General features: G+C 39.8%; 1 protein-coding gene across 2 annotated transcripts in view; it reads left to right on the top strand.

The window, feature by feature from the left end:
- The first annotated feature begins 751 nt into the window (after positions 1 to 751).
- The window catches only part of NRDC (nardilysin convertase), a 112,592-nt gene continuing 97,989 nt past the window's right edge, over positions 752 to 15,354 (top strand). For both annotated transcript variants that reach the window (XM_055401917.2, XM_055401916.2), the window contains exon 1: positions 752 to 1,263. In XM_055401917.2, the coding sequence (XP_055257892.1) occupies positions 923 to 1,263 (341 nt within the window). In that variant the 5' untranslated portion in view covers positions 752 to 922. The remainder of the gene's footprint in view (positions 1,264 to 15,354) is intronic.

The raw sequence follows: 15,354 nt of genomic DNA, 5'->3' as shown, positions 1-15,354 counted from the left end.
GACAGGGAGGCCTGGCGTGCTGCGGTTCATGGGGTCGCAAAGAGTCAGATGACTGAGCCACCGAACTGAACTGAACGCTGTGAACTCTCGTCTGCGAGGGAGGTAAAAAACGTTTTCGCACAGTAGAGTGAACACATCTACACCTGTCTTTTAAGCACTTTCTAGGCCTTGAGGGCGAGCAACACTAATGTCTGGCAGGCTACAAAAAAGGAGACTCAAAACGACTATTTCGATCGTTCCGCGCAGCTCCACTCAGAGGCCGCTTCCATCCGGCGGCAGAAAAAAACGTGCTCAGTCACTGCCAAAGTCTCCACCCCAGGTTTGAGAGGCAGGATGCACAAAATATGACATAAATGGTGGGGGAAAGGCTGGGGGATTAATTTTCTCCACTCCCTTACCAGTTTTCGCATCAGGGGAATATTTTCCTCTGAGCCACAGACCCCACTCAGTTGCTACCTCAAACTACCTCCACGCTTACGTCATAAACAAGGCGCAGTAGTCCTGCGCCCTTCTCCCGTCGTCCTCCGCGCCGCTCTCTCCGCCTCTTCTTCTTCGCCCCTCCTACCTCTGGTTTCGAAAAGCTCGCTGGGTGCTCTGAGAATCCGGCCAGGTCTCTTTGGCTCCTTTTTTTATTCCCTATTCCTATTGGTTGGTTACTTGCGCGTGACTGCTCTCTTGCCTTTTGATTGGCTAGAATAAGTTGCGTCATTGACGGTCTGGAGGGCGGGGGGGATGAGGGAAGTTGGCTTGAGGGAGACCGGATTGGGGGAGGGGTTCAGGCCTGTCCACCTCAGCGGCTGCGGCAGCAACAGCGCCGGCCGCCACCGCCTCTGGAACGCGGAGGAGGAGGAGCGGCTGGAGGAGTAGGAGGAGGAGGTGGACCCTAGGGAACGGCATGCCCAGCGTTCCGGCTTGGTAGTGAATGCTGAGGAGAGTCGCGGTTGCTGCAGTCTGTTCCACTGGGAGGAAGTTGTGTGAGGCCGGGCGGGAGCTCGCGGCGCTTAGGAGAATAGAAGCCCGGGGTCGGTGTGAAGACTCGGCGGCTGCCCGACGCTTTCCTACACTGACCATGCCTGGAAGGAACAAGGCGAAGTCCACCTGCAGCTGCCCAGACCTGCAGCCCAATGGGCAAGATTTGGGCGAGAGCGGCCGGGTTGCCCGTCTCGGAGCCGATGAATCTGAGGAGGAGGGACGGAGGGGGCCTGTCAATAATGCCGGAGATCCTGAGATCATTAAGTCTCCCAGCGACCCCAAGCAATACCGGTAAGGGAGGAGGCTTGAACCTGGGAGAAGAGCGGGAGGCGGGCCCCTCTGTTCCCGCTGTGGTCACTTCTTTTATCCTAATCTTCCGAAGGAGCATCAGGGGCACTATTTCCCACCCCAAAAACTTGCTTGGATGGAGGTGGCAAGGGCAGTTAGGGGCATCTATGTTGTGTCAGCTCTAAGAGGGGGAGATCTTGGGTTCCACTAGGAATCAGGAAGTCAGAATGGGAGGGTTTGTTCGAGTAGTTTTGACATTCTCTCAGGCAAGAATCGAGGTTTTTCTTTCCTTTTTTTTTTAAACTTCTTATTTTGTATTGGTCTGTAACGGATTAACAGTGTTGTAGTAGTTTCAAGTGACCAAACAAGGAATTCAGCCATACAAATGCATGTATCCGTTCTCCCCCAAAACGCTCACCTATCCAGGCTGCCACATAACGTTGAGCAGAGTTCCATGTGCTATCCAGTACCTTGCTGGTTATCCATTTAAACTATAGCAGTATGTACCTGACTTTCCCAAATTCCCTTTTTCCACCAGTCAGCCATAAGTTCATTTTCTAAGCCTATGAGTTTCAGGTTTTTAAAGTTCATTTGTATCTTTTTTTTTTAAGATTCCGAATATAAGGGATATTATATGGTATTTCTCCTCTGTCTGACTTCACTCAGTATGACACTCTCTAGGCCCATTATTTCATTCTTTTTAATGGTTGAGTAATATTGCATTGTATGTATGTATTACGTCTTTTATCCATTCCTCTGTCCATGGACATTTAGGTTGCTTCCGTGCCTTGGCTGTTCCAAACGGTGCTGCAGTGAACACTGGGTGTGCAAATATCTTTTCAGACCATGTTTTTCTCTGGATATATGCCCAGGAGTGGGATTGTAGGGTCATATGGTAGCTCTGTTTTTACTTTTTTAAGGAACTTCCATACTATTCAAGAATGGGGTTTTTCTGAGGAAGGCAGCCTGGATGGTCAGGGACACTTGGTATTATATTTAAGGAAAAGTTGAAGGAGGTGGACAGGGAGGCCTGGCGTTCTGTGATTCATGGGGTTGCAAAGAGTCGGACATGACTGAGCGACTGAACTGAAGGAACTGAGGATTTTAATTTTGAAGGGCTACGTAAGGGGCATAGTGTCACTATCCACAATTACTTGAGGTGCCTGTAATTGAAAGGGATAAAACTACTGGCTGGAAGTTACTAGAGGATTGTGTAGTTTCAGTAAAAGAACTTACGTATTAGAGTTGGCCTAAGATGAGGTAACTTATTTCCATGGGTTGTTTCTCATTGCTAAGAATGGTTGGGTGCCCTCTTCTAAGATCTTGAGTCTCATTTGGGTGAGTCAGAGAAGACTTGTAAGATTTCTCCCAATCCTGAATTTTTCAATTTTTGGTTTATACTATAATCCTCTAAACATCTGTAATAACAATCCCCACCTAAATATTTTCTTCACATGTAACTTATTCCATAAAATGCCATGACTATAATGTATTTTAAAGAGAGATTATATTGTCCAACTTTATTTTAAAGGTTGAGGAAACTGAGATCTAGAGAGTTTGCTTCTTGCTTTAAATTACACACCTAAATAATTATAGAGTTGATATGAACACCCTGTCCATCTGACACCAAATCCAGTGCACCATTTACTGATTTTTATAAAGTTTTTATTCATATTGAGTTGGAAGCTGAAGCACTCTGGTTTTTAATTTGTTTTATGCCCCTACATTGTTAGAGCTAGAAAGAACCTTAGAGATAATCTTTTTCACTCCCCATCACCCCCAATGTATAGGTGACTGAAACTAAGGTAGAAAAAGAAGTGTTTTAGCCCTAAATTGAAGATAGGCCTAATTTCTTCCTTCGGTCTAAGTCTAGAGATTAACAGAACACAACTCTTTATACTATTTTTCCCAGGTGATAGGTCTTTATGATTAGGCCAGATTTTCCCTCCTTCTCATAAAAAATGTGGTTATATTAGAGCTAGTTGAAACTTTGAGAAAAGTTATTTAGTTTTTGCCATCCAGATTAAATAATAGCTTCAGGTTTGTTTGTTTTTTTTTTACCTATATAAACTTACATAATATCAAGTAATGTTTATAGAAAGTACTCTGTGTATCAGATATTGTTCTAATTGCTTTCAATATATTCATTTAATGACCTCATTTTTGGCAAATTCATTTGAAAAATGCTAAAAGTCTTACTGTGTGCTATGCATTGAGATATCTTTAAATCTTTTCTGAAATGTGGTTGAATGTAACTTAATAAATGATGTTTTATTCTAGGTACTGGGTATATAAAGATGATTAAGACAGTCCCTGCCTTCAGGGAGCTTCCAGTATAGTAGAGGGACATAGACACATTAAAAAGATATAATTAGAGCCCTGGAGTTTTATAGAAACCATAATAGAAGCATGTGCTGGGTATAGCAAGGAATAAAGTGAGAAGTGGTAAAACTCAACCTGGGGAGAGAGTTAGAAAAAGACTTCAAAGAGAAGATAATGCTTAAAAGGTATTCTTTGAGTAGTTGTGGCAGTTCTACATTTTTGTGGTCTTTTATTTTTTTATTACATTTTTGTGGTCTTTTGTCAAATCATTGTCCTCAGTGTCTCAGTTTTCTTATTTTAAAGTGAAGGAGGTTGATTAAGACTAGCAGTGTTTTCCAATAACTTCCTCTTCTTTCAAAAGAGCAGGTCCATGTTTATATGTTCTATATACTAAAGTTTTCAGGTAGACTTTTAAAGGAAAGATTTTGTTACTTTAAAATAAAGGTGCGAAACCTAGGTACTAGATGGTTTTTAAAGATTTACCCATCCCAAAGTTAAATTCTCTTAATTTTTTAACCAGAAGTAGACAGGAGGTATGTGCAGCAGAAGAGCTGAATTATCCTTCCAGGACCTGCTCAAATGTTATCTCTGTGAAACCTTTCCAGGCGGAATTAATCCTGCCTTTCAGTGTATTTCACTGGGACTTTATACATGGTCCATTACAGTTCACGTCCATTGTATTATAATTTATCTTTTGAATGTGTGATTAAGTACCAGAGGTGGACTTGATTAAAATATTTTGTTGAAAATAACACCTTGAAATAATTGTTTACCAATCTGCATTATAAAGTAATAGCCTGTGGAATTGTACTTCTCTGTGTAATTTGTTTTAAGCTTTTTTGAAATGTTAATCATACCTCCAGAACATCTCTTCTGCTTTTTTTAAAGTGATCTGTATAAATGCTTTATAAGTGTTGATTTCCTTCTCTTCTGGAAGGATTCAGTTCAGTCCAGTCGCTCAGTTGTGTCCGACTTTTTGCGACCCCATGAATCACAGCATGCCAGGCCTCCCTGTCCATCACCAACTACCGGAGTTCACTCAAACTCATGTCCATTGAGTCGGCGATGCCATCCAGCCATCTCATTCTCTGTCGTCCCCTTCTCCTCCTGCCCCCAATCCCTCCTAGCATCAGAGTCTTTTCCAGTGAGTCAGCTTGTCGCATGAGGTAGCCAAAGTATTGGAGTTTCAGCTTTAGCATCAGTCCTTCCAATGAACACCCAGGATTGATCTCCTTTAGAATGGACTGGTTGGATCTCCTTGCAGTCCAAGGGACTCTCAAGAGTCTTCTCCAGCACCACAGTTCAAAAGCATCAATTCTTCAGCAGTCAGCTTTCTTCACAGTCCAACTCTCACATCCATACATGACCACGGGAAAAACCATAGCCTTGACTAGATGGACCTTGGTTGATAAAGGAATGTCTCTGCTTTTTAATATGCTATCTAGGTGGGTCATAACTTTCCTTCCAAGGAGTAAGCGTCTGTTAATTTCATGGCTGCAATCAGCATCCGCAGTGATTTTGGAGCCCAAAAAAATAAAGTCTGACACTGTTTCCACTGTTTCCCCATCTATTTCCCATGAAGTGATGGGACCAGATGCCATGATCTTTGTTTTCTGAATGTTGAGCTTCAAGCCAACCTTTTCACTCTCCTCTTTCACTTTCATCAAGAGGCTTTTGAGTTCCTCTTCACTTTCTGCCATAAGGGTGGTGTCATCTGCATATCTGAGGTTATTGATATTTCTCCCGGCAATCTTGATTCCAGCCTGTGCTTCTTCCAGCCCAGTGTTCCTCATGATGTAGGACTGGAAGGATTAGGGACTTTTTTTTTTCCTGTGACGTAGGCACTGAGGTCTACTTAAGTGGTTCTCTAAGAAGTTGTAGGGGAAGTAGTGGGAAACATAAGGAAAGCCTTTAGTGGTAAAGGTTTGAAATAGTGTAGAGAGTGAGTTATGTATACTTGAGAAATACTAAAGAGAGAAGTTATTAGTTCTTGAGCATAAAAACTGTGTAAGTAAAGCAGTATTTTAAGATTAAGCTGCTGCTGCTGCTAAGTCGCTTCAGTTGTGTCCGACTCTGTGCAATCCCATAGACGGCAGCCCACTAGGCTCCACCGTCCCTGGGATTATCCAGGCAACTAGTAGTAGCTTAATCAGTAGTAGCTAAGATCCACAGGATGAGGCAAGACTGTTTTAAGAGGTAATTATAATTGTATATTGACTGGTGTAGTGTTTCTCTAATTGATGTGTTCCCCTGTTCACTCTTTTTTGCTTTCCTCTTATTAACCCAGTGTTTGCTAGGCTAAAAGTTTAGAATCCAGAGTTCAAGTCTGTTTTGCTCACTCATAGCTTCTCAGATTTTAGAAGGAAATGGCAACCCACTCTAGTGTTCTTGCCTGGAGAATCCCAGGGACGGGGGAGCCTGGTGGACTGCCGTCTATGGGGTCACACAGAGTCAGACACGACTGAGGTGACTTAGCAGCAGCAGCAGCAGCTTCTCAGATAGTATTTGTGGAATGTATAAATGCCCATATGCCAGACATTTTCATGGAACTCCTGGGAATATTCTGCTAGAAACTTTTTAGATCAAATTTGTATCCTGGCCAATTTTTAAAAAAAGAACTCAATTTTCAGAGGAAACAAGTATGAATAGGCAGGTTACAGAGGAAAAAAATGTGTTATACAAATAGTAATGTGAATAGTGATACTGTAGTATGTTTAATTGACTATGCCAAAGCCTTTGACTGTGTGGATCACAATAAACTGTGGAAATTCTGAAAGAGATGGGAATCCCAGACCACCTGACCTGCCTCTTGATAAACCTGTATGCAGGTCAGGAAGCAACAGTCAGAACTGTACATGGAACAACAGACTGGTTCCAAATAGGAAAAGGAGTACGTCAAGGCTGTATATTGTCACCCTGCTTATTTAACTTATATGCAGAGTACATCATGAGGAACGCTGGGCTGGAAGAAGCACAAGCTGGAATCAAGATTGCTGGGAGAAATATCAATAACCTCAGATATGCAGATGACACTACCCTTATGGCAGAAAGTGAAGAGGAACTAAAAAGCCTCTTGATGAAAGTGAAAGAGGAGAGTGAAAAGGTTGGCTTAAAGCTCAACATTCAGAAAACAAAGATCATGGCATCTGGTCCCATCACTTCATGGGAAATAGATGGAAAAACAGTGGAAACAGTGTCAGACTTTATTTTTTGGAGCTCCAAAATCACTGCAGATGCTGATTGCAGCCATGAAATTAAAAGACGCTTACCCCTTGGAAGGAAAGTTATGACCAACCTTGATAGTATATTAAAAAGCAGAGACATTACTTTGCCAACAAAGGTCCATCTAGTCAAGGCTATGGTTTTTCCCGTGGTCATGTATGGATGTGAGAGTTGGACTGTGAAGAAAGCTGATCGCCGAAGAATTGATGCTTTTGAACTGTGGTGCTGGAGAAGACTCTTGAGAGTCCCTTGTACTGCAAGGAGATCCAACCAGGCCATTCTGGAGGAGATCAATCCTGGGTGTTCATTGGAAGGACTGATGCTGAAGCTGAAACTGCAATACTTTGGGCACCTCATGCAAAGAGTTGACTCACTGGAAAAGACTCTGATACTAGGAAAAAGTTGGGGGCGGGAGGAGAAGGGGATGACACAGAATGAGATGGCTGGATGGCATCACTGATTCTGTGGACATGAGTTTGAGTGAACTCCGGTAGTTGGTGATGGACAGGGAGGCCTGGCGTGATGTGATTCATGGGGTCGCGGAGAGTCGGACACGACTGAGCGACTGAACTGAGTATGTTTAATTCATATAAAAGCTTGTGGCAGTTGGCATATAATAAGCATTCAGATGTTAGCCATTATTCTTTTAATATGTTCACAATTATTAAATGATATTTACAGCACTGTAATAGCAAAAAATTGGCAATAACTTTATTGTCCATTCTTTGGCTAAAAATTATTATACCATTCTACAGTGAAAATAGTATATAACTATAAGGATAGATGGTTTTTATATATCGATATGGAGAAATGTCCCGTGGTTTACCATTGAATGAAAAAAGCCAGTTGCAAACCAAAATATATTGTACAATTCCATTTTTATAAAGAAAAATACCCCAGAAAACACCACTTCCCATTATATATTTACCTAAAATATAATTTTCTGTGTTTAGATATGCACAGAAATGATTAGAAATGATGTAAGCAAGCTTATTTCTAGAGAAAAGTAGAGATTTGACTTGAGTTGTTTACTTTTTAGTAATTAAAAAAGATTGATCAGTAGACAAAGTATTATTTGTTTCTTGAAGGAAATTTATATAGGAAAAATTTTTAATTTCCTACAAGTATTCCATCCAGCACTAACCACTGGCAATGTTTTTTATAACCTTATTTCTTTTTTGCTATGCAGTTGTAATTTATAGTTTTAAAATAGTATAATACCATATTTAACAATTGTGTGAACATTTTCTTGTTGTGCTTTTCAGTATATTTTGTCTAGTTAGAAGTCCAACTAATAGAAATATAATTTAATCATTAACATTTTATAGTCTAGATTGTCAGATTTTCTTTAACTTAGAAAATCTGTTTATTCTTAACTGAATCCTTTGGGTGTAGACTCAATCATAATGGATTTGATAGATATGTAGGATAACTTTTGGTGATCTGACTTTTTCGTAGGATATTCTTTAATGAGGAGAACTGGCAGACAAGAAGATGGTTTGTTCTGGGACTTCCACTCTGACATAGGTCTTACATTCATACTGGTTCCTAGAATGAAGTCAGTCATTAAGCCTATCCAACTCAAAGGAAACTGAGTAGATTATAATTCCCTTCTAATTAAAAGACGCTTACTCCTTGGAAGGAAAGTTATAACCAACCTAGATAGCATATTAAAAAGCAGAGACATTACTTTGCCAACGAAGGTCTGTCTAGTCAAGGCTATGGTTTTTCCCGTGGTCGTGTATGGATGTGAGAGTTGAACTGTGAAGAAAGCTGATCGCCGAAGAATTGATGCTTTTGAACTGTGGTGCTGGAGAAGACTCTTGAGAGTCCCTTGGACTGCAAGGACGTCCAACCAGTCCATTCTGGAGGAGCTCAATCCTGGGTGTTCATTGGAAGGACTGATGCTAAAGCTGAAACTCCAATACTTTGGCCACCTTATGTGACGAATTGACTCACTGGAGAAGAGTCTGATGCTGGGAGGGATTGGGGTGGGAGGAGACGGGGACGACAGAGAATGAGATGGCTGGATGGCATCACCGACTCAATGGACATGAGTTTGAGTGAACTCCGGGGGTTGGTGATAGACAGGGAGGCCTGGCGTGCTGTGATTCATGGGGTTGCAAAGAGTCAGACGCGACTGAGCGACTGAACTGAACTGAACTGGAGTGTGTGTGTATTTCTCTCTCTCTCTGTTTTTTTTTGTGACAGGGATTATGGGCTTAGTTTTATGGTTGGACCAGAATTAATTTGCAGAAAGGTTGGAAGTTGATTATAGTTTGAAAAGTTCACCTGGTATTCTAGAGATGTGTTTACAGAAGTTTTATATTTTTATTACCACCACCACCGATGATCTTTGTTCTCCTAATAATAACTGGTATTTATTGAATTCTTATTAGGGACTAAAAAATTTATATAATATCTCATTTAATCTTTATAGTAACCCTATGCTAAATACTATTTTATGAAAATATGTTACTGAGCAAGTACTGAGCACTAACTAGACTGTAAATGAATTTGTTCTCTCATTTGGTTCCTTCTAAGCAAAGTTACCATGGCAGGTAAGGTCTAAGTACCTCCATTTTTCGGTTCTTAACTTTCCAGCTTTACCATCTGTTAATATGGTTTTGTGCTACTTTTCTTGGCACATGCTGTACTGTTTGGTCAAACATTACCTCCTCTGTGAACCTTTTAATTCTTTGTTCAGTCTTTCCCTCCTACATGTGAGTTATTTATACTCTTATGTGCCCCTGTAGCAATTTTTTTCAAGGTATTTCATATTTTTGTAAGTACTACTTTGTCTTTCCCCTCTATTTTGCTGAAATTTTTGTAGATAGGGACTTTATTTGAGTCTTCATATGCCTTCTCTTCTCTTATTAATAAATCAACTGTCTACACGTAAGACCCATTTCTCTGCTTGTGCACTAACTAGATCCCATCCCCTCTTTATTGATCCCAGCCACCCGTTATTCCCCTTTCACCCTGCATCATCGGTTTCCCCCTTTTACTTCATCATTCCCATGAGCATACAAATATGCTGTAATTGTTCCTGTGTTTGGGAAAAACGTTTGCTTACTCAGATCCCCTTGGATCTGTGCTCTTCCAGCTGCTCAAATTTCTCTATTTCCTAGATAGCAGAGCTTGTTAAAAGAGTTATCTGTATTCTAAATTTGCAGTTCATCTACTCCCATTGTTTATTTCTTGAACTTAGACTGGGCTTTTGCCACGTTGCTATTGAAAATAGCTATTTTCAAGATCACCAGTAACTTTTATAATTGGTTAGTTATCAAGTTCTTATCTTACTTGACCTTTCAGTATCTTATGGTACAGTTGATCATTCTGTCCTTCTTGAGATGCTTTTTTTTTCTGTTGGCTTGCAGGTCAACACTGTTCTTAGTTCCCTTTCTGCCTCATTTGCAAGATTTCTCCTTATCTCCTTGACCTCTAAATTTTGGAGTACCTCAACTGTCTGCCTTTGCTCCCTGTCTTGTGGCTTTAAATAGCACCCTGTATTTAATAATTTTACTTAGGTTCCCCCATACGTTTTCTTACAGATTTATTTTTCTTCATAGCACTTATTTTTAGTGCCATTTGTTATACTATATATTTACTTGTTCATGAGAGCAAGGACTTTGTTTTGTTCGTTACTGTGTCTCCAGTGCCTAGAATGGTACATTTCTCATAGCCTTGCTTCCATCTCTGACCCTTTCATCCTTTTCTTCTCTGGCATGATTGTTATATAAGGATATGTTTTTCAGTCTTTTTAAAAATAATTTTATTTCCTGTTTTCATTTCAGATCAAAAAATTCTTTTTTAAGGAATAAAACCGAATAGATATCCTTGAAGCACTTTGGATACTGCCCTCTCTTATTGCATTCCCTACCCTCTTTTTCCATTGTTAATCATTATCTGAATTTGGTGTATATACCGTTCCTAAGTATATTTTTATACTTTTTATTAAATATTTATCTATAAGCAGTATATGGTATTGTTTTCACATATTTTAAAATACATAATTAGACATTATGTCACATTGGATGTCTCAACTTTTTTTTTTTATTTAACACTGCTTTTGAGATTTGTTCATACTGTTAAGTGTAATACTAGTTATTTGTGTTAAATTATGTTTACTCTCTTGTGTGAATATTTTGTTATTTGTTTGTTTTCCTACCACTGATCATATAGATTATTCCCAGTTTTCTGTTGTATTTTGTTTTCTGATTATGTCACAGTTTTATCTTTTCTCTGATTGTTATACATTTATTTCCAGTGCTTCAGTGAACACTTTTATATGTAACTCCTTGTATGTAACTCACATTTGAGAGTTTATTTATGTACCTATAAGTGAAATGACTAATTTTTAACTTTAGTATAGATATTGCCAAAGTACTCTTCTAATTGGTTGTACTATTTTACATTTATTCCAAAGTTCCTGCTTCTATATATAATTATCAATTCCTGATACCATTAGAGTTCTTTTTTATTTGAGTATAATGGCTTCTCAGGTGGTGAAGTGGTAAAGAATCCTCCTGCCAATGCTGGAGACTCAGGAGACATGTTCCTCCAGAAGATCCCCTGGAGTAGGAAGTGATAACCCACTCCAGTATTCTTGCCTGGGGAGTCCCATAGACAGCGGAGTCTGTTGGGCTTATAGTCCATGGGGTCGCAAAGAGTCGGACACCACTGAGTGACAACATGCACACATATGCACACACAGTTGCTTTACAATGTTGTGAATCATCTATACACATATTCCCTCTTTTTTGGATTTCCTTCCCGTTTAGGTCACCATACAGCATTGAGTGGAGTTCCCCGTTCTATATGATCGGTTCTCCTTAGCTATCTGTTTTATACATGGTGTATGTATGTCAGTCCCAATCTCCCAGTCCTTCCCACTTCACCCCCCTTCACCTCTTGGTATCCATACATTTATATTCTGTGTCTGTGTCTCTATTTCTGCTTTGCAAATAAGCTTATCTATTCCCAGGTGGTGCTAGTGGTAAAAGACCCACCTGCCAGTGCAGGAGACACAGGGGATGCGGGTTGGATCCCTGGGTCAGGAAGATCCCCTGGAGTAGGAAATGGCAACCCACTCCTGTGTTTTTGCCTGGAAAATTCTGTGGACAGAGGAGTCTGGCAGACTACAGTTCATAGGGAGGTCACAAAGAGTCAGACACAGCTGAGCAACTAAGCACACACATCCCATTTTTCTAGATTCCACATATATGCGTTAATATACGATGTTTATTTTTCTTTTTCTGACTTGCTCCACTCTGTATGACAGTCTCTGGGTCCATCCATGTCTCTGCAAATGGCACAGTTTTGTTCTTTTTTATGGCTGAGTAATATTCCATTATATGTAACACACACACAGACACACATTTTCTTTATCCATTCCTCTGTTGGTAGACAGTTTGGTTGCTTCCATGTCCTGGCTATTGTAAATAGTGCTGCAGTAAACATTGGAGTAAATCACATCTTGGGTCACAAATCAAGCCTCAGTAAATTTAAGAAAACTGAAATCGCATCAAACATCTTTTCAGACCACAGTGCTATGAGATTAGAAACCGATTACAGGAAATAAACTATTAAAAACACACACACACAGACACATGGAGGCTAAAAAATATGCTATCAAATAACCATGAGATCATGGAAGAAATCAAAGAGGAAATCAAAAATTACCTCAAAACAAATGACAACATATTAACAACCCAAAATCTATGGGATTCAGCAAAAGCAATTCTTTTTTTTTTTTGATTGGTCTAAGTGGCTTTATTAGAGAAACCCAAGTTTACAGAGAACTTAAGAGTTGGCGTTAGGGTCCTTCTTGCCAGGGGTGGGCACAACATTGACAAAGAGCCAGTTGTACTGCATACACCTCTTGGGCTGGCCTGTCATCTTCTTTTTCTCGTTTGGCCACCTTGAAAGTCTGACCTCGTACTTTCTCAACACGGGCCAGGGAACCATAGACTTTACCTCCAAGCATGCAGTCAGCTACTTCTAGAGTGCTCAGAGCTTCCACCCCACACTGGCCGAGGGCAGCCTCAGCCTCTAGGGGCATCCCTGGCACGAGCAGGACTTGATCTTCTGGAGCAATGCCCTCCAAGGAGGCTCCATAAGCCTTGATATGGGCAAATGTCTCCAGAAGAGACACTTTGTATTTTTGTGGTGTCCGTTGTATCTTCTCCTTTTTTGTTTCTTGTTTTATTGATCTGAGTCCTCTCCCTTTTTTTCTTGATGAGTAGGTTGAAGGTTTATCAATATTGTTTGTCTTCTCAGAGAACCAGCTTTTAGTTTCATTGCTCTTTGCTATTTTTTTTAATTTCTATTTCATTTATTTATGCTCTTATCTTTATTATATCTTTTCTTCTAACTTGGGGTTTTGTTTATATTTTTTTCTCTAGTTGTTTTAGGTGTACGATTAGATTGTTTATTTGAGATTTTTCTTATTCCTGAGTTAAGATTATATTGCTATAAAATTCCCTCTTAGGAATTGCTTTTGCCCTTTCTTAATGTCATCTTTGTGGTAGTGGCAGTGGTGTCTGCAATCTAGTCACCAACATGCAGCTTTTTGTCCGTGCCCAGGAGCTACACACTCTTGAGGTAACTGGTCTGGAGACACTTGCCACTCCCTTCTGGCCTACAGAGTTTCTGCTGAAAAAAGACTGATAACCTTATGGTGATTCTTTTGTATGTTATTTGTTGCTTTTTTCATTGATGCTGGTATTATTTTTTTCTAGTATTTTTGTTAGTTTGATTAGTGTGTGTTCTCAGTATGTTCTTCTTGGATTTATTCTGAATGGGACTCTGCACTTCCTGGATTTGGGTGTCTTATTTCTTTTCCCTCGTTAGGGAAGTTTTCCACTATAATCTCTTCAAATATTTTCTCAGATGCTTGCTCTTCTTTTGTGTTTGTGTTCAGTTGCTCAGTTGTGTCCAGCTGTTTGTGGACTCATGGACTATGGCCCACCAGGCTTCTCTGTCCATACAGTTTTCCAGGCAAGAATACTGGAGTGGGTTGCCATTTCTTATTCCAGTGGCTCTTTCTGACCCAGGGATTGAGCCTGTGTCTCTTTCGTCTCCTGCATTAGCAGGTGGATTCTTTACTGGTAGCTTTGCCTGAATGATGGTGCTTTTAATGTTGTTCCAGAAGATTCTGAGCCTGTCTTCACTTCTTTTCATTCTTTTTTCTTTACACTGCTTCATTGCAGTGATTTCCACCACTCTGCCTGCTAGCTCACTTATCCTTTCTTCTGTCTCAGTTATTCTGCTCTTGATTCCTTCTAGTGTATTTTTTATATATTTCATCTTTGGAAATATTTTTTTACACTGCCAAGTACTGCCAGATACTGATATTAGTCTATGAGTATTTGATTTTATTTGATAATATTCATTGCTTGGAAGGCATTTATAGAATTCTGTTAGGTTCTTCTCTGACATTTGCTGTTCAGAATGTCATTACAGTGTAGATTGTACTTCTGATTGAAAAGTAGATGGAAGCTCCTCAGTTGCACAGTTAAAAGTACTTTGAAATAAGGAAATTTCCTTTGTGCTTGCACCAGTGTGTGAAAAACACTGTTGGAAGCGTAGTTTGCTTAGAAAACATGTCTGTGGCAAATTTGTGTAGGAAGGGATATAGGTCTTCTTGTTTTGACAGCACAGTAAATGTACAAAGCAACTTGCCATTGCTTGTAATTAAGGTAACTTTTTTTGAAACATAAGTTTTGCATATAAGCACGTTTAATAATTTATGGTTGAAATAATTAAGAAACAGTATGAAGACTGCAGCAAAAACTAACTTCCAAAGCCATCTGGTATTTGATAGTGGTTGAAGATTTTCTTCAGAAAAGTTTTTCTTTACTCTGAGCTGAAAACATTGCAATAAAATGTTCCTATTGCTAAGCCATCAAACTGCTTCCTCTGGAGTAAGGGAAATTAAAAATATTCAGCTTCTGGGAATTACCTGATTGTCCAGTGGTTAAAATATTCAGCTTCTGGGAATCAGCTGATTGTCCAGTGGTTAGGACTTGGCGCTTTCACTGCTCTGACCTGGTTCATTTCCTGGTCGGGGAACTAAAATCTTGCAAAGTGCACAGAGCAGTCAAAAAGGAAAAATCAACTATTTCTCACAAAAATTAACAGAATTAATGATTGTGAAGTCTCCAAGAGCAAATGACTATATTGAAGATAGGAATATAATAGCAAAGTCTATGTTAAAAGTGTGACGTTGGAATTCCACATTCCCCTTTCCTTATTTGGACATGACAGATACGTGCTGCTGTTCTGAAGAAAAAGTTATAGTACGGTTATACTGTAATGTTGTTGAGTTATAAATGCATTGCTGCCACTTTCAGAGTGTCGAGCAGCAGTCCTAAGCAGTGAAAATGCCACTTGTGCTCTCACAACTGTCCCATTCTACCATTGTGGCTCAAAATCAGCCATAGACAAGTAAATGAATGGGTGTGGCTGTGTTCCAGTAAAACTTTATTTATGGACACTGAAATTTGAATTTTAGATAATTTCATGTATCATGACATACTAATCTTT

Source organism: Moschus berezovskii, chromosome 4, assembly GCF_049115385.1.
Source record: "Moschus berezovskii isolate FMDL1 chromosome 4, NW_MosBer_1.0, whole genome shotgun sequence".
Classification (NCBI taxonomy): Eukaryota; Metazoa; Chordata; class Mammalia; order Artiodactyla; family Moschidae; genus Moschus; species Moschus berezovskii.
This window is presented reverse-complemented; position numbering and strand designations above follow the sequence as displayed.